This window comes from Pelecanus crispus, chromosome 5 (genome assembly GCF_030463565.1).
Source record: "Pelecanus crispus isolate bPelCri1 chromosome 5, bPelCri1.pri, whole genome shotgun sequence".
NCBI lineage: Eukaryota > Metazoa > Chordata > Aves > Pelecaniformes > Pelecanidae > Pelecanus > Pelecanus crispus.
In genome coordinates, this window is record NC_134647.1 from 41,723,790 (window position 1) to 41,743,309 (window position 19,520).

The following is a 19,520-nucleotide window of genomic DNA, read 5'->3' on the forward strand; positions in this document are numbered from 1 at the left end:
GGGGAGAGCCTGTGCATGTTCAGCAAAAACCAAGTGAGGGAGCTGTAGTTGTCATAGTCAAAGAGGTTTCTGAATGTCCTTGTTGATCACAATTTAGATAGATATTTGTAGCTGTTGCAAAAGGCACAGCTTTACCACAAGGTACCTTTCAAGTCTCCCTCTGTAGAGGAAGTCATCTAAAGAAAAGTGCAGAGCAACAGTTATATTCTTCAATACCTTTGCTCTCTAAAGTGTTTAAAATGTCCATTGTTACTGCTTTCATTTCTTTGCCTTTCTTTTCCACCTCCAAAAATTGAATAAGCAGCAGACAAAAAAACTTCAGATCTGGTATTTGGTAAAGAGAAGTTATAAGCCACTGAATACAATCATCTATGTAGATCTGACATTTTTTTAAAAAATAAGCTCCTGGAAATTTTTCTGCAGGGATATATTGTGTTGTTTTCATTTTATAAATTGGCTTTATCAGTTTTGTAAAAAGTGATTTCCCCCCCCCACCCCGTGCCGGTACATGCCCAGGCTGGTGAAAATACTTACACAAATCAATGTCTTGTAATACCATTTGCTTCATAAAAGATGTGCAGAAAATTTATTTTTCTCTCTTTAATGGCTTCTGACAAAACCTAATCTTTGTTTTAAAAACAGTAGCTGTTATTACTAGCAGACTTTTAAAGAGTGATTCAGTAGAACAGTACAGTACATTAGTAAGTCTAATTAAACTATGCTTGTTTTCCCCAAATTGTTGATTTCTGAATATGCAATTTGTGTCAACTTTAATCAGTTGAGTAGACTGGTTTCCAGAGGGCAATTGCTTTAGTATTCATAATCACTGTAGTGTAGTTCATTAAGAAGCTATCACAGAATTCCCCTGGGAACAATTTATAAAAGATTATCTGCTTGCTCTGAAGTAACCTTGGGGACAAATGTCAAGGAGTTAGTAACAAAAGTAAGGGATTTTAGACGAGTGCTCCTGTATTCTTGGCAATTCATAACTGTCTTGGTCTGGGAGAAGAACAGACTATAACTGTTCCTGTTTTCTTCCCTCTAGTATATTTGAGCACAGAAGAAATCGTTTTCCAGCCTTCCTCCTTTTTTTTGTGTTTGCTAACTGGAGCAGTTCATGCCATTTAAATTACCCAAAGCCCTCTAAGTAAGCTGCTGTTGTGTTTGGGTGGGAAGCATGAGATGAGATTGCAGGCACGTGAGAATTGAGATGGCCTTTGTGTCTGATTAAACAAAGCTGACACTACACTCTTCATCACCTTATTCCAGGTGGAAATGGTGTTTTACCTGCTGTAGGAATTTTACAAGATACTGTAGCAGTGTTACATGCAAGATTAGAGAGGAGCAGGACAGGGAGAGGAAATGTGAAAGAGAACATTTTATTTGCGAGAAGACTTTAGGAGGGAAGCAGTTTTTTCACAAGCTAAGAAATGCCTACCATCTCTGGTGTGAAAACATACTTTTTTTTAACCCCTTGGACCAGTGATAAGTTTTGTGCAGTTGGTTACATTGTGGTGGTTGCAAACGGGTGGTTAGTCCATGAGGAGAAATCGAGATGGTTGAGGAGGCAGAAAGAGAAGCCCAACAGAGCCTGGGGAAGGTGGGGCTGGGTGGGGTGAAGACTGCTTGGTTTTCTAGGCTGCAATGAAGAGAGAAAGAAGCTGGGCTTGTTTGTAAGAGATGATGGAGGAAGGTGAATGGAAGTGGAGAATCATCTTGAGCTGGTGTGTAGGCAGACAGGACAGCAGAGAGCTGCCCCAGGAGACAGCCATGCAGTGGCCTGACTCAGCATGCTGAGTTTTTGGGTATAATTTCAAGCCCTTTTCCAAACTGTGACGTACAAAGCTTGGCACTTGTTTTATTGGAGATACTGCTTCAGTTTGTTAAAAAGAAATTGCTTCAGACATCTGCTTGTATAAATGACTACTGTTCCTTTCATTGATCTGAATGGGTTAAATTGTATATAAAAAATGGTTTAGCAGCGAGCTTTAATTTAATCAGTCTATTAGATCAGAAATGCTCCTTGGATCTCCAGAGAAGTTTCTTTGATTAGAAGTTCATTAGCTGCTTTTGTCTGGGTTGTTCTCTGCTTAAATTAATGTATTAAATATACTTCGCCTGTTAAAGGAAAATCTTAATTTACAATTCACGTGCTTACTCTCTCTTCCAAAGCAGCGCTGTGTGGTTTTATTTCCAAATATTGGCAAGCATAGCTAAACACTTGTCTGTTACACGGTTTCAATGGTATTGCTTTTGTGAAGTGGTTGTGAGAACTGCCACTTGGGAAGATTTGGTGACTAACTGAATTAGGACCTCCTACAAATGCAATGCTTTGAGACTCTCTAGCCTCAGGAGAGGATATTTCAAAAGCTGTATTTAGTATTTTGATTCATTGCTCTTGAACTTTAAACATTGCTGTAGCGGCAGATTTTTTTTTTTCCCTCATTTGGCATGCTGTAAATAAATCTGTGGGCAGGGGTTTAATGTAACTTTTCACTCAAATGCAACACAAAAATACTCAAGAATGAAAAGGGGTGATTATAAAGGGTTATTTATAACAGTCTGTTGATCTCCTGACTTGCTTGTGTTGAGTTCCCCATGCTTGAGTTCAAAATAGTGACAGTGCTAAGGAGCAGAGCATGTTTCCTTCGTTACCCCCTCTTCCACTATGGATTTAACCAGGTACTGCTCTTTAGTTCAAGTACGATGCTTGAATCTTCTAAACTAACATAGTAGAGGGGAATTGAAAACACTTGCTTACTGGAGACCTGCAGTTGGCTCGCCAGGGCCTCTAACCTCGTGGGTGACGCCTGTGCTGATGCAAAGCCTCTGGGAGACCAGGGGGACAGGGAGGGTGCCTGCCTGGGCACAGCTGGAGCAGAAACCAGATAAAGCATTTTGGGGAATTCTGCAGCCTTTTCTGCAGGGTCCACCCTGAGCAGACTGTGCCACTTCATTATGAAAAGTGCAAGAGGTCCTTGGTTTTGCTCTGAGGTTACCCCTCAGTAGTGGGTTTACTTGTACTGTGTAACTTTGATGTTAAGCGTGTAGAAGAAAGTAAACAAAAAGAAGCATTGTAAAGGAAACAGCCTTGTCAAGTATTTGCCATGTGAACAGGCAGATCCCTATGTCTGGTTCTTCTTTTGCAAGTAGATTCTCTCATTGAAGTGGAGCAGCATAAAGGCGTGCGTTATTAACACTTTAAGGTGACATCTGCCCTGCTCCTATGTGTGAAGATAACCTTTAAAAATTCTTGTACATAAGGTTAACTTTCTGTTTTCAGAATATTTAAGCCAGAAGCTTAGTAAATGTTTGAAGCCAAGGATGATGCTTTATTACATTGAAAGGAAAACAGAAGTTTTTGAACTGTTAAATCTGACGGGATCTTCCGTGGCTTGCAAGTCCTTTTAGTTCATCAGGAAAATTTGTAGCAAGTGTTTAGGCAAGCGCTTATCTGCATGCAGCAAGCAGCTCTGCTGAAGTCAATAATGCAAAGTGATTATTTTTGCAGTGCGACAGTGTTGAGTTCTTCAAATATGAAATACTTGCTTCACTCCTGCTCATCTGTTCCATCCCACTTCCCTTTCTCAAGATCCTAGATTTAAATCCAGGCTAGCCTCAAACTCATTACAAAAAGTGTTGCCCTGTGGTAGTAATTTAGCATTATTTTTTATGGAGCCGTGCAAGGTATAAAATGAATCCAGCAAATCATAAAACTTGAATAGGTGGAAACATCAGAAATTATATTAAGAATTTCACACATAAGTTATTCAGTAATAATAATAACCTTTTATGCTTTTTGGTGTCTAGAATGGCTGTAAAAATGTACAGCACTGAAAACTCAGAGCCTTATGAGGTTTTTGCTGGGGTTTTTTGTGGAGTGTGGTTTGGTGTGGTTTTTTTTTTTTTTTTTTTTTTTAATAGAACTGTGTGCAAAGCCAACCTGAATGAGTCAAGTGTCCCAAAGTCTTAAAACCAGGGGTCAGCAAATGAGAATTTGGGATTTAGGTAATTTAGGTAAACTTCAAAAGTGGGTATTTATGGAATGGGAAAATAATTTTATATAGTTTACATTTCTGTTTTGAGTTGCAGCATTTAATTGTGTAAGGTATGGTTTGTTGCTGCTTATATAGGAGCAGAATCTGTTTTGTCTGGAGAGACAATCTGCCTCCCCACCAGGACACTTGCAAATTGTCTGGGAGACTGGGGGCTCCAGCACTGTTAAATGTAAAGAGAAGGCGAGCTCTTCAGGATTTCAGAATCAATGGGACTGACTTGCTCTTTTGTTTATTTCTTTTTAGCCATGCTGGTAAGTGGTTGAACAGTTGTGAACAGTTTGCAACCCTGTGAATGCTGTTTTGGCGTTCAGGCAGGATTTAGAAATGGACAGACCCCAGGGTGCTAGTGTGAGCTCCTCATACCTCTTTAGGATGTTTTTTAACGCTCAATATTGTAATTCTGCATCACATTCTCCAGCTACAGTCTGCTGTCACATGGTGTAGGTGAAAGATGACCCTTAAAAAGTTAATTTATTCCTGTTTCTTCAAGTGGAAGAAAGCAAATTACCGTGCTTTAGTAAGGTCCTATTATCAAAGGTTGTGGGAAACACACAGTGGGTTAAAATCGGACGCAAGAAACTTTTAACACTCCCGAGACATTCACTCTGCCTCCCTGAAGGACAGTACAGCCTTTGAGGGCAGCAGTGGAAGGGGCTCCTGACCTCCAGGGGTCAGAGCATCTCCTGGGGCAGAGAGGCTGGTGGGAGACAGAGGCACTCCCAGCTGCCCCTGGCTACACACCCTGCATCAGTCAGTCCTTGGGCTGCATCCATGCCGGGGCAGCGTACGTGGGGGCACTGGAGCAGAACAGACCCCAAGAGTGGTGATGCCTTGTCAGCCTGTGCTGTGCACCCTCTCATGCCCGAATGTGGGAGAGTGAAGTGGAAGCTGAGACCTTCGTGCCTGTTCCCACTCTCCAGGCTCTCCGCACCACTGAAATCCTCCTTTAATCAGTGACTTTGGCTATTTTTTTCTCTAGCACCACTGCACTGTACAAATAATTTATCCCCAGGATTGCTTAATACAGGTTTCCTTAATGCCTTGTTTTGCTAACCTCTGCTGCCCAGTTTCTGTGACAGTAGTTGTAGTTGAGCAAGCACAGAACTTAGTGTGAAACTATGACTTCCATCTGTTATTTGAAATAGTCCATTTTCTCATACTTGCCAAAGAACTGACGGTATGGTCATTTGGGAGTGGGGGTGACTGCTCAGCACTATAGTCTTAAATGGTATGGATAACTGTAATTCTTGGGTGTCTCGGGTGTGCTCTTTTTTGCAGTTTATGTGTCTGTGTCGCCACTGAAGATGATGAGTACATTTGAAAGAGTTGCTGGTTTTGCCACACCTGATGATTTCAGAAGCTCCATTAGGAGAAGATGCTGAAACTGAAAACTGTGTCTTACAATATCAGCTTTGCTGGGCAGATTCACATTATTGAAAACAGATAAACTGAGTAGGTTTTTTGCAAGATCAAAGGAAAATTGGATCGTGAGAGGCTGTTGTCCGGATAATGCTAACATCATGTCTTTTTCATGAGGACATAATTGGATAGTGTTCTTAAGGGATATGGATTTCTGTGGTCCACTGCCCTCAGCAGAGGGCCTGGAACAGGAAACAAATGAAACATGCTCATTTATTGAAGTTTTGCTGTGGATAGGAAGTTTTTACTTTGAGGCTTTATCTTTATTATAAAAGGTACATCCTAGCTGTGAAATGACTTGACATACAGTGTTTGTCAAGCTATTGGAAATCAGGCAGTGTGGGTTTCATGGGTAGGCAATCAAGTGCTAGCAGGCTGTAAGGGCAGCATTTAATTGTCTGGTAGGTGTGAGCTCCAGTGTCCAGACTTCAGTGGGATTTTGCAGTAGGGTAGCTTAGTTATGCTGCTACTAAAGAAAATAGTCTTTCCTCTAGGCAGAAAAGCTTAGCCTTGGAGTTGGTGGTAGGTGATGTTTTTAAGTCTCTTCCTGTAATATTTGGATCTTGTGCATTTTCTTGTTCTCTGAAGGTTGTAACTGAGGATGTGGACTCTTAGGTCAGTGCTAGAGGAACCCTTTTGGAGATGCCCACCCCAAAATAAGCTGCGTTTGATGACATCGTTTGGAGGCATATTCCCCTGAAGCTTCCTGTTTGCAGGAATTGCAAACCCTCTCTATTCAGCTGTGTTTAAATAGATACTTAAAGGCAGATATGAGACATACGCTTATACAAGAATGGTATTTCTCCATCCTCATACTACACCTAAATCTCTTTTCTCTGGTATTTTGACACAGTTTCAAATATTTGTCTAACACCATTTCAATTTTTTAATGGATTGCTGAATTAAGTTTTATACCCACCCTTTGAACTAAGCAGTGCAGTCAGTTGATGGCATATACTAAGGTATTATACCTCTCTTTGAGCAGAGAAGCAGCACAAATAAGGCTCCTATACACACAGAAAGATCTGAACTTGTATTTGAATATGCAGTATTTGTCTTCTGGTGACTTCTAAATATCAAGCATCCATGAAACGGGAAAGCTTTTTCAATATTTTGATTTAAATTAGTAAAACATCACCCTTAATCTAGATTTATTTCCAGTAATTTCATGGTTTAATAGAAAAATAAAATATGTGAACGTGTTCAAAACACCTGAAATGCCTGCCTAACTGAATGTGCTTTTCCTTTGCAGGATGTCGTCTGGGGGTTAAACTCTTTATTTACTGTAAGTAAATGAATATTTTGCATACCCACTTTCCTTTTCCTACCTGGTTTGGTTTCAGCATCACCTAATGTGGACACTGTCTGTTGCCTCTTAAATTTAAGGTCATTATTTCCTTTGGCTTCAGTGGGTGTTGTACAAGTGTGAAATCAGTTTGTGCTTTTATTTGTATAACTGCAACACTCATACAGATGGTCTGAAATGCCAGCTTTGTCGTACATTGTTTTTACTTCTGTTACAAATCTATTATGGGATATTTTGGTAACAAGTTACTTGGGATCTTCCACACTGTATGAAAATTATTCTGCTGGTTTGCAGGAAATAGAAATTCATATTGCTCTGAGAAGGAATTGTGTTGGTTTTAATGTTTTTTAAAAAGGATATTTAGGAATTGATGACTGCCCTGCAGTCTCATTCCTGTTTTGAACACTTATGTTCCTGTTCAGGGGCCTCGGTACCCACCCGCAGAATTTGCATAAGCCTCGACTTGTTGCAGAAATGATATGATTTTGTTCAGGGATCCCATTTTCCCCCTTTTCCTTAGATTGACAGGAGCAAGAAACCTGTGCCTCGTAATTACAGAAGCAACTTAAAAATGGAGGAGAGGGCAGGAAGCTGCAAGAAGCAGGCAGGATGCAGCATCCGCTTTGCCCTAAAAGCGAAGAAAGGCTAAGTCTTTACTGTACAAAAGCTGCCTTTTTTAGGGAGTCCAGGGTTATAGTTCCCTTCCACAGCCATTGCTGCTGGGTAGGAAGGTCAGAAGAAAGCAAAGAAAGGCACTAACTTGGTTACCATGTTTGTCATTGACTGTGGAGAGAACTACCCCAGCCACTCCAGGGTGTCCAGAGGAGGCTGTGAAAAGCTTTGGATGAGGAACATCGCTGTGGGCTTTGCTAGCCCGAGCCTGTTTTCAGAGAGAGCAATTCCTTCCACTGCTACCTGCAGGAGGAGGGGCAGAGCAGTGACCATGCTCTCAGCACTATCACCAGGATCATGGTGTGTTTCTAAAACCTCTAGCATAGACCGAGCTGGTGACTGGCTACGATTTCCTAAGCTTTCCTGGCATCCAAAGGCTAGATTTTTTTCAACAACTTCTTTGGTAAATTGATTTTGAAGATTGGAGAGCATTTGCCTTTGCAACAAAGAGTAATTGCATTTCACAGTTAGTCTCCCACTGCATGCTAAATAACTGGAAGAAAGCAAAATCCACTGGAGGTACAAAGAAGTGCCTTCAGAGGCAGAACTGCACGTAAAAATAATCCGTTGGGCAAACAGCTGCAAAGAGCGATGGTCACGCATCAGAGACCACGGGGATTTGTCATGGCCAGTAAGAGCCATGCTTCCCAGCTTGCCTCTTGGATTTCCCTCACACCCAGCTGCTTATAAATAATTAGGCTTTGAAAAGCTGGCATTGGATTGTACTGGCCTTGCAGATTCTTTTGGGGTGTTCTTGAAGACAGTGAGTGAAAATAAGGTGGATTGGTGTCCTGGTTTGAATAAAATGGGAGGCTTGCTGCTTGAGAATGAGTCGGAGAGCGACATGAACCTTTCACACTTGTGAAACGATGGCATTTCACTGCTTGCAGGCTAACCTTAAACTGGAGAAAGTGTTCTGGGCTGCAGGCAGAATAGGGGTTTTTGTGATTCAATGTTATTTTTTATGATAATTCTTCTTTTATCAGCATCTTGGTTTCCTTTGGTTTTAACCCTAGACCCTTTCTCCTTCTGAAGTTAATATTTATTGAGATTAAACTGACAGACCTGAGATTTATTTTGATTATTTCTGCTCCCTGGCCCCACGTGCCCGTAGCTCTCGGGGTCGTTGCACTCCCTTTCCTCTCGGCCCTGTTTTTTGCATTGCACTAAAACTTTACTGTCTGTCAGGCTCCAGGTTATGTAGTTTCTTCACAGAGGGAATTAAATTGCTTTGCTATGGTGTTAAGAAAGCTCTTCCTGCTTTATCACCAGGCTGTTTGCAGGGGTTTTTTAAGGGTTTACTTCACCCTTGAACAAAAATCAATAGGAATTGTGCCTTCTGAAACTTTGAATGTTCCTTCAAAATTTGATTTAAAACTGTCTCAGTTTTCAAATAGAAATGCACCACTGCCAGAGAGAAGTGTCACAGGGGTGTGTGTGGCTTGACACCAGATGGGGTCGAGTGTCTTGCTGCTGTTGTCCTTTAATTGACTTGTAATTTGGTTTGCAGTCATCAAACTCTACCTTTGGCAGGGATACTATCAAGGTAGTTGGAAAATGGCACTACGCTTGCTGGTCTTGTTTGCTTTGTTTCACTATCTTGTTCATTAGGGCTTTGGATTCCTGGTATGACGCAGTGAGTGGGAACCCTATAATGTTCTCTGTTTCTTTTCTAGGATCTTTTGAATTTTGACGATCCTTTGAATATTGAGGCTGCAGAGCATCATCTGCGTGACAAGGTGAGTCAGTGGTTTATTTAAAGCATCTTGTTCCTAAACAAATACTACATACTGTAGTCGGCGATTCCCAGTCAGTCCTTTTAAAGCATTTGAGCTGGTACTTCATGCAGTTGAGTGACTCATTGTTTCAGCAACCAGTTATTCAAACAAAATGTGTTTTATCTGGGAAAGTAAACTCGACACAGTAGTGTTATTCACCATATGCTAGAATTGTTGACCATAATGTAGTCATATCCCCCAAACAGATGAGATTTTCCTTCTTGTTTCTGGGACTTTCCCTGAAGTTGTACATGTTCTGTGCAGCAAATGATAGGGAATTTGTTTGGCACAGTTAGATGAGTAGCCTTTACCTTAACAGGCCTGCAAAAAGATCTCATCGGTCTGTGTCTCTTTCAAAATGCAACTTTTTTCTTCACAACTCTTACATGTTGCATGCTTTTATTAAGCCAGGAGAAATCTGAGCACATTTGAAAGACAGGAGTGGAAACTTTATTTTCTTTTTACTGATCCTATTTGTTTGGTGTGTATTATGGACTGGGCAAAGCAAAACATGGTGTTGTTTAATGGCCTGATGAATATCTATGAGATGCACCTCTCAACTGAGATTGAGCGTGGAGGTAGAGGGAAACAAAGTACTAACTTCCCTCTTGTATGGATCTCTGAAGTTGTGTCATGTTACATTGTATAGATGCATACCTCAAGCATATAGAAATTACACTTGGCATGTTCAAGATCTCGTTTTAATTAAAAACTTCTGATACTTTTGCTGAAGTTAACCTTAAAACTTGAAGAAAGTTTCCAGGTAAATGTTGATTTGAAGAGTTCATTGAAAATGCAAAGTTAGGCAGTGCACTTAATTTATCTCATTTTTACAAGAGGAAATATCAGGATTGCAAGTTCATATTTTAGCTGTTTTCTTGTTTAATGAGATCTTGTAGCTATTCTGGTATTTGTCAGTGTTTGTAGGGCTGGGATGAGACTATAAGCCCAAAGTGAGAAAAATTTAGTAGGCACCTACTCTGGAAGAGGTTTTTTTAATGGTTTTGTTATATCATTTTGGCAAAGAGTGCCAGGAAGCCTTCCAAGCCATAAAACACTGAAAGGAGTCACAGAGGGGATACAGCCCAAGAAACAAAACCGGTGTAGTGAAGGTAGCAGGCTGAATCATTTTCTTTGTTTGCATTGTTAGACTGAATTATTCTCTAATATCTTGCCAGCGAAATTTGTAGCTCTTTGGGAATGGCAAAGCTACACACCTATTGCTGAGTGTTGAATTTGGCACTTGATTTCTTCTAACTGCCAGAGGGAAAGTGGTTTGTCTGGTGTCTGGGTAGGTTTTTGTAAGGAGACATGCTCTCATAGTACTAGTACAGTCTTGTGTCAGATGTGCTGAGGCTGTGGTAGATGAGCCTTATCGGTTCTTCAAGTAAATTATTAGACCTCAGACCAGCCAGACAGTAACATCCTCTTCCCAGAGAGTGATGAAATGCTAAGAAATCGCTGTCCTGCATGTTTCAACCTCATTCAGAAATTGGAAATCTTGTGAATCCACAGAAATGAAGTGTTACCTGCTTTTAAAAACACACCTCCCTCAAAAACGGAGAGGTGAGTACTCAAAAGACGTATTGCTACACTAATAGCATGGAAGGTGGGTTTGGTTTTTTTCTTTCCCCCAGATAAAAGCAGCTGTGGAAGAAGTGAGAGGGAAATCGAGGTTTTTTTAGTCTTCTCAATTAAAAATATTTTTGGAACAAACTTTTTTTTATTTAGTAAACTCTAAGTAGTCTCCACAGGCATCTGTAAAATTCATGTTCTGCCATGTTAACTTTTTTTCTGGAGCTTATCTGAATTTAGGTTGGGTATTTCATTGATAGTGACAGCACCAGGTAGTGCTGGATTTTCCATAGGACATCTTACAGCAACATCAAGACAAAACCAATAATGCTTGTCTGGAGAGAATAAATTATGCAAGGGAGAGAAATGGCTGCCTTTACAATTAGCCTCAAAGAATGCAATTGCAGCATGAGTTAGTTTTTGTCTCTCTCGGGCATAGATGTCATGCGGTGTATAAGCACTTTGTTGTGAAGTCAAACTGCTGTGGTTCTGTCCTGTCTCTCAAGAAAATACTTGCAATGCGCAATATGATTAATGTGTGAATGCTAATAAATTTTCCCTGAGACATTTTTACGTAGTACAATTATACAAATAGTGTATAAGTAATATGTATGCCCGCATGCACAGTTTATATACAAACAGATGTGCAAATATATCTATATACAAATAGTTTTGTATACAAATATCTGTGTTTAACAGATACTGTAAAAGAATGCCTTTGGTCATTTGACAGCGTGGGAGTATATGGCTTGTAACAGCCAAACCAAATGTACCTCAAGCTGTCTTCTGTGGTTCTCCTGGAAGAGATGATTCAGTATTTCACTGATGCCATTTCAGATTTCAAATCCTGGGATCCCTTTGCTGACATTCCAGGCTAAGTGTGGCTGCCCGAGAGGTTAACAGCTACTCTGAAGCCTGCCTCTGGTTACTGAAAATGTGAAACTGGAGTTTGTTCAGTTCTGTAGGCTGCTATTAAGTCATCAAAAATGTCTGCCGCCTTGCAGATGATGGAAGAAGTCACATCATAGATATGAAATCCTGATTATTGGTTCTTGGAAAACAGTTGTGCTGTGAATGTTTGTGTTACAGATCAGGCTGTGAGGGAGTTATGATCTCTTCCTGCATAAGGAACCTCTTAATTTTTGCATCAAATCTATGGCTTATACCTGAGCACGTAGTTGTGGTTTTGGGGAAAGCAGCCTTGTTCTAGGATGTAAAAATGATTAAAAAATTTCAAGCTCAAGTTGTTCAATTAATTGCTTTAAAAAAACTGTGTCTTGTCTGAGACCTGAGTTCGTGCAGCTTCAGCTGCACAGGTCCTTGGGGGCCTCCTTCAGCTCAAGGAAGGAGATGTCAGTTACTGAACCTCTTCCCTTGCAGCTTCGTTCAGCCAGTGATCATCAAGTCAGTTTTAAACAAATTATTTTTTTAAAGTACGTACGAATGTCTGTGCAGCTTGAGTAATTCTACAGTTCTTCCACACACACTTTGCAAGATGTCAGTAACTTTTTGGAACGTTGTACAATAAATTTAGGCAGAGTCATCAAACGTGCATTTTCACAAATGCTAGATAAAGAGATTATCTCAATATTTAGGCTTGCTAGCCCTCTACTTGTATATCTGAAACTTACCGTCTTATCAGCTACAGAATTGATCTGGAGACCTATGTTGTAATTGGCTGTTTTCATCAAAAGACCTTTTCAGTGACAGAGGATGCTGTCTGCCACCTTGTGTAACTTAAATTTTTCAGAGATAGGATGCCCGTATTTGCCGGCATTAAATGGTCCTGTTCAAGTGATTTCATTGTCATTGCAATCAATTTTGTAAGGCTTTGGTTTTGCCAATTGTGAGTTTATCTTATGATTGTCATCAAGTGATATTGGATCCTCCAAAGCTTAGTTACCCGCACCATAATCTTTTTCCATATCCGCAGTCAGATGTTCCCCCTTTCAGCTCATGAGCTCAACCTCATGTTCTCTTGCCATGCACCTGCGAGAAGGCTCTGTCCTCTTGGTAACCTCCTCCACAGTACTGGGAGGCTGCTTTTAGGTCCCCCCAAAGCCGCCTCCTCTCCACCAACACACCCTGTTCCTCAGCCTCTCCTCGCTCTGAGGCCTTCCCAGCAGAGCTGTCCCCAGCCTGCCATCTGGGACTGTCTCCGTGCAGGGGCTGAGTGTGTCCCAGGGGCAGGGCTTCGCATTTGGCCTTGCTGAGCCTCCCGAGGCTGCTGTCAGCCTTTCTTCCAGCCCACGCAGGTCCCTCTGTAGGGTGGATTTGCCCTCCAGCATGTTGACTGCGTCCTCTTTAGTGACTGTATTTCTGTAGACCTGGTGCCAACTTTCACACTCAGCCAGTTTTTAAACTCAAACCTTCTTACAAGCTTGTTGACAATGGCTTTCAGCATTTAATAAAGCATTCAGATAAAATTGTAGTTTCCCTTCACTCTTCTCCCACCCCCTCTCCCTGCCTTTGTTTAACTCATAATTGTTTCCAGCTAAAGAAAAGTTTGCATCGTTTATATTTGTAGTGTTACTTTTTAGAATATTCCTGATGCCCACATTGCACTGCAGTTAGGTCACAATCACTGGAAGATAAGCAACCATCCTCTCTTGGTTTAGAGCTCTATAAATCAGAATAATGAGATGATTGATATCTCTATGTAAACTAAGTAGGTGTTTCCCAACATTCAGTCTTCTCATGCTGATACAATCTCCTTAGTTTGGTAGTATGAGTTTTCCTGTGGAATTTAAAGAACTGCTTAGCTGTGGGACCACTTTGGATTTAGCAGAGAAGTCAGCCTGTCAGTAATTATGTGGATGGCCAGAGCCATTAATCGTCAATAGAATTGATTCCACAGATTCTTAAGCAATGAGCAAGTGTTTAAGTTTTAATGACTACTCACTTAAGAATTATGTGCTAAAAATTGAAGGATTTGCTTTTTGTACAGTGAACAAATAGGGCTCTCTTGATTTGCTTTCTGTGGCAGCCAGCTAGGCTGAATACTGAAAGAATAGGGATACACCTTGGTAATACAAAACAGAATCAGCTTAGTAGCTCAGGACTTGTGTATTCTTTAGCCAGAGGTGCTATGGGCACTGTGTCTGCTATTTGTTAGCTGAAATCTAGAAAATACTTTCCATGTGTACATCTGTCATGGTTGTTTTGAGATACTATCTCAGAACATTGCAATTCACTGGGTTCCTTAAAAGCCATTATATTTCCTAGTAGTGGTTGCCTTTACAAAAAAAAAAAAAAAAATTTCAAAGCCATATGTGCAGTACACAATGAGAAAATTCATTATACTGTTCATGTGGCTTAAAGCAGAAACATTTTTCCAAATATTCCTTAGCTTTCTTCCTTGCCGAGGCCTGCCATATCAAGAATGCTAATGCTGTGTCCTATTTTAATTGTATTCACCTGTTGTATTTGGTGTAATTTAAAAGGCTAAAGCAATTTTTGTCATTCTGCAGATTAACAAACACTCATTTACTTGTTCATCCATGCGGTCTTGAGTTGTTTTAATAGGAGAAGCTGAGTAACCTCACCCTGTGTTGTTTTCCTGCACAATCTTTCCATCTTCTCAGTGAAACTCATCTGTCAGTATTCAGTGCATGGAAATGCTTCCTGCTGTGTCATTGTGAGAGAGTAAGATAGATAGCACTCTGGGTGGGATTTTCCCCCCGCCTTGTGAAAATCTAGCATGTCTTCTTCTATGGGGCTTTTACCAGCAGCTCTGAAGTGCTAAAGCTGAGAAATCTAATGGGAATAACTGTGTGTTTCCCAAGGATCCATCTTAAACACAAATGTTTTAATTCAGCAAGCCCTGATTTTGTTTCCATCTTCCTTGGAAGGCAGCATTGTATGTTTCCAATTACAGAGCACAGGAATGTACTGAACAGTAGGAGTGTCACCTCTTTTCATTGCCTCCAGGTAAATGGCAATTGTGTCAAAAGAAGATCATTAATGCCATGGTTTTGTGGCCCTCTCTTTGCTTGTCCTAGCCAGAGGAATGAGGGCTGTTGTCAGACTCAATGTAATTATTGCTGGAAACACCCAGTTGCTCTGGGACATGGAGGGGTCAGCATGCTGCTTCCAACAGGCATTCCAGGTGCCGATCATCCCGATCTGTACCTGTGTTGTATTTCCCAATTGTCCGCCTGGTTTTAAAGAACATGTGGCACAACAACCCTATGTAAAAGGGGTCTTGGTTTTGCCTTTTTTCCCCTAGCTATCTTCTGCTGCTGTCAGCAGAGGGAGTTTTAATTGTTTCTGTGCCTTTTCCATGGCTAAATCGATAGCAAAGCTTGTAGCTGTTGTTTTGATACTTTAATGATGAATTATTTTGCATAGGTTTGTGTGTGGGAGCTTGGTTCTGGCTCAGGTTTTAGAAAGCATGTGTTTTAACTACAGCTGCTGAATTTTAGCAGCTCCATTTGTCACTGACTGTATTTCTTGTCCATCTGTTTTCAGGTAGATTTATAAGCTGTTATGATGCTGTTCATAGACATTGTGCTTTTACTCTAAGGGAGGAGGGTTGTACAACAAGAATATTAAGGGGAAAATTCAGGAGAGTTGGGATTTGTATGTAACAGTGCAGTTAAACATGACTCTGGACAATTCATAATGTTCTTACAGCTGTCTTTAGTCTCTAATAGATCATACTTACAGTTGCATTTTCTAGTCCTGCTCAAATCATGTCATTCTGATTCCTCACCACAGTAATACTAGCACACTAGCAAAAAGAAGACACCAAGGACGGTATTGCCAGCCTCATTTCACGTGGGATAATGCTATGTTTTCATGAACTGCACCCTCAGATAAATCACACAGTCAGCGCTGGCACCAGTGATACGTGGGGCCAGAAGCTATTGCAGAAGAGGAGTGTTGGGGCAGACTTTTCCCTGTGTCACTTGCTTGCTGCTGTGACAGCTATTGAATCTTTTTTCTTTTCTTTTATACAAGAAAAAAACATTACTGCTTGGCTTTTGCTAGTTTTTTTTTTTTATTTAAGACTTCTCTTGGTAATAAAGAAAAGAAGGTTTTTATTTCAAGATCGTTTCTGTGGAGATGGATTTATAATGTTCATGCTGTTATGGCATCTGAAGCTGCCTCTTAAGGTTTCCTTTTAGGATTTTAGTTGCCCTACATAGCCTTAGTTCCTTAGGAAACTAGGCTTAAAAAAAGTCTCTCCTCTCAGTTGCTTGCAGTCTTTGGAGGTTGTTCTAATGAGTCTTCTGGGATGAACATTTTCCTTGAATTTCTTGAGGACTGTCTTCTTGTCTTTACAAGTGAGGATACTAATCTAACGCCATTAGAAATTCCATTGATAATTAGGAACAGTTGCCAACTATGTATTTCACTGAAGAGCTTTTATAACCTTTCATAATTGTATGCATGTTTTTTGAGTCCTTAAATAGCAAACAGTTTAGGATCTTTATAGAATTTATCTTAATTTCTCAAACCCTTCCTCTGGTAACTGGGCAAGAACCAGCATCATCTGACAAAATGTCAGTGCGTGGGCCAGATCCTGGAGAGGATGTTAATGTATCTTCTGAAAACAAGTCAGTCATTGAAGGAGAAAGTTGTCAGCAAGAGGTCTGCCTGTAAGTAATGATCATAAGTAAGAAACAACTACAGATCTGTCTGCAGAAGATCTTTAGGCATCACTTTGGAAATATAGTAAGTTGAATTTCCCCCAAAATTTTCCCTCTGCATCAAAAACTGTTGTTTCCCAGCATAGCCTCTTTAGTTCTGGAGCCACCAAGAACCAGCAGCAGCTTGAAATTGTAAAACTTCTTTTTCACCAAGAGTGATTTCATCTTTGCTGTGTTTATTTGCTTGTGGGATTTCTTTTTTTTTTTTTTTTTTTTTTTATATCAGTGTTGTGTTTTAACCCGGTAGGCAGCTAAACACCACACAGCCATTTGCTCACTCCCCACTCTCCCCAGTGGGATGGGGGAGAGAATCAGGAAACAAAAAAAAGTAAAATTCATGGGTTGAGATAAAGACAGTTTACTAGGACAGAAAAGGAAGGGAAAATAATAATAATAATATACAAAATAAGTGATGCACTATGCAATTGCTCACCACCTGCTGACTGATACCCAGCCAGTTCCCAGGCAGTGACTGCAGCCCCCTGGCCAACCCCCCCCACCCCCAGTTTATATAGTGAGCATGACATCATGTGGTATAGAATACCCCTTTGGTCAGTTTGGATCAACTATTCTGGCTGTGCTCCCTCCCAGCTTCTTGTGCACCTGGCAGAGCATGGGAAGCTGCAAAGTCCTTGACTAGCATAAGCAGTACTTAGCAACAACTAAAACATCAGTGTGTTATCAACATTATTCTCCTACTAAATCCAAAACACAGCACTATGCCAGCTACTAGGAAGAAAATTAACTCTATCCCAGCTGAAACCAGGACAATCAGAAACCACTAAGTCTGGCTTGTGAAGCACGTTCTCAGAGTAGAAGGGGGTTACTGTTCTTCTGGCTCACCTCCGATTTTATCAAACACTATAAACCAATCTGCCACACAGACCAGAAGCCCTATGCTTTCTGAGCTACCCTGTGGGGTACTAAATACAGAAGCTGGCAGATTTGGGATCTTTCATCTCTGCTGAAGTTTACAGTAATGTTGTCCTCAGACTGGTAATGCCTTCAGACAGTTAAAAAGTTGCAGAGCTTGCTGCCTGTGTATCATTTCAGATTTGATCCTTCTAAAGAGTCTTCCAAAATAATGTCATGGCCAGCTGTACTTTTAACCCCCTGGCTTTTTATTTCTGTGCTTATACATAATAAGGGCATAATTACATTTAGATTTAAGTCTACCTTGAAAATCCATTTTTCTGTGTAGCTGAAGAAAGGCATTTGAAACTAAATAGTGTCTTGAAATTTGGATTCTTTTTGATCTCTTGTCATTGATCACTTTGAATTTAGTTTTCTTCTATTAATGTAATTTCATATATCAGAAGATTAGTCTGTTTGAAATGTTATTTGATGCATCTGAATGAAAAGCAAGATATAAATGCTAGCATGTTGCAGGTGTGTTGGATCCTGTAAGGAGACAAACAGTAATGCAAAAAATAGAATTAAAACTTGGAAGTTTGGAAAAAAAAAACCCCAAACCATTATTTATATTGCTTCCTCAGGTCTTCTGGTTTCAAGTAATTCATTTAACTGATTTTACAGTAACTTCTCTGTTTCTCTGTCATACCTGCTCTTTCTTTGTTATAATTTTTATATCAAAGGCATTTGAGTATACATTTGAGTACTTGCTCCTGCAGTGATTCTTCCTGTTCAGAAGAGACCAGGTCTTTTCCCTTGCCACTTCTCCAGAACCATCCCAAACTTAACAGAAACATAAAGAGCAGCTGGCAGTGAATGCCAGCCAGCACAGGCTCCTTCACAGATTGGCATCTTCAATGCATATCAACACTGTTGCTTATTGAAACAACTGAGTTAGGTGAACTGTTGCCCTTCAGTTGAGACACTAGCTAACATCTGTGTTGGAAATGAATGAAACGTCTGCAGGAGGATTCTAATAAATAACTTCTCCCCCCCCCCACCTCCAAACTGCTTAGGATCTGCTTTTTTGTTGTTGTTGTTGTTTTTATCTTTGGCTTTATGTAAAACTCAAGGTCAGAGTGGCTTAGTTCTTTGGGACTTAGGCTGCAGAGCCCAAGAGTAGAGGTACCATGACCATTGTAGGGAATGCATCATTTAGTGCATTAGCTCTTCTTCCTTGAAGCATTTGGGTTGGTTCACCTCTTCATAAATGGAAACTGAATGACCTGCAAGAACGTTTCTTCCAGCTTTGAGTTAATTGGGTTTGTGTGGCTGGCAGCAAAAGCTTTCCTGTGGATGTTCTTCACTGGGTTTCCTGCTTGCTAGATTTAATAGTTAGCAGTTAAATATCTTGAGGTAAATCTGTCTGAGAATTAGAAATATTATCCACTGATCTATAGTGACTGTTGGTGAATTTGGGTGCAAAAGAGTTTGTTGGGATAGTACTCACCAAAATTGCCCAAGATTCTGTAAAAGACATTTCAATATAAAACTATATACTATATAAAATATTATAAATAAAATTTCATGGTCCATGGTTGCTACATCTTGTCACTGTACACTTCAGATGAGATACTATATGCAGTAAAAAGCACTAGAAATAGCTCTAAACAAGTATTTTATTTTCCAGATAATTACGAATTATGTGACATAGCATAGGTAGTGTTCCTTGAAGAAACCAAAAACAGTTGAAATGGTTTTATTTTGCAAAGGAGTCAAAAGCATATGGGTAGGTCAAAGGTCAAATACCCGCTATGTATACCTGAGTTTATATCCTGTTTCTATCTGAATGCTTGTTTCTTTATTGGATTGGGTCCAGGCAATGCACTCCAAAGGCTTTTACTGGCAAACAGTTTTTTCTAATACCTTCCCCAAGGAATTTTTAAAAAATAATGCTCATTTAATTCATTAATGCATTATTGTTAGCCCAATTCTCTTTGTCAAACTTGTTGCCCTTGCCAACAGTTTCCCATCATAGCCATAGATGTCATTAAACTTTTCCAGTTTCCCAGACATATCCCCATGAAATTTTGTATGCAAATGGTGCTAATGATATTTGAAGAATTCTGATCATTACTATTTTCATTTTTTAAGGTCAGATGCCTAAAGTTTAGTGATGGCTCAAGACAGCTTAGAACAGAGAAAT

General features: G+C 40.2%; 1 protein-coding gene across 6 annotated transcripts in view; it reads left to right on the top strand.

The window, feature by feature from the left end:
* Positions 1-19,520, top strand: part of UBE2F (ubiquitin conjugating enzyme E2 F (putative)) — an 84,920-nt gene that overhangs the window by 43,625 nt on the left and 21,775 nt on the right. For 5 of the 6 annotated variants that reach the window (XR_012831050.1, XM_075710424.1, XM_075710421.1 and 2 more), the window contains 2 exons: positions 6,730-6,762; positions 9,132-9,194. Coding sequence is in view for 5 of the 6 variants with exons in the window: in XM_075710424.1 (XP_075566539.1) it covers positions 6,730-6,762; positions 9,132-9,194 (96 nt within the window). In the remaining variant the exon portion in view is untranslated. The remainder of the gene's footprint in view (positions 1-6,729; positions 6,763-9,131; positions 9,195-19,520) is intronic. The other variant, XM_075710423.1, reaches the window with a different exon arrangement.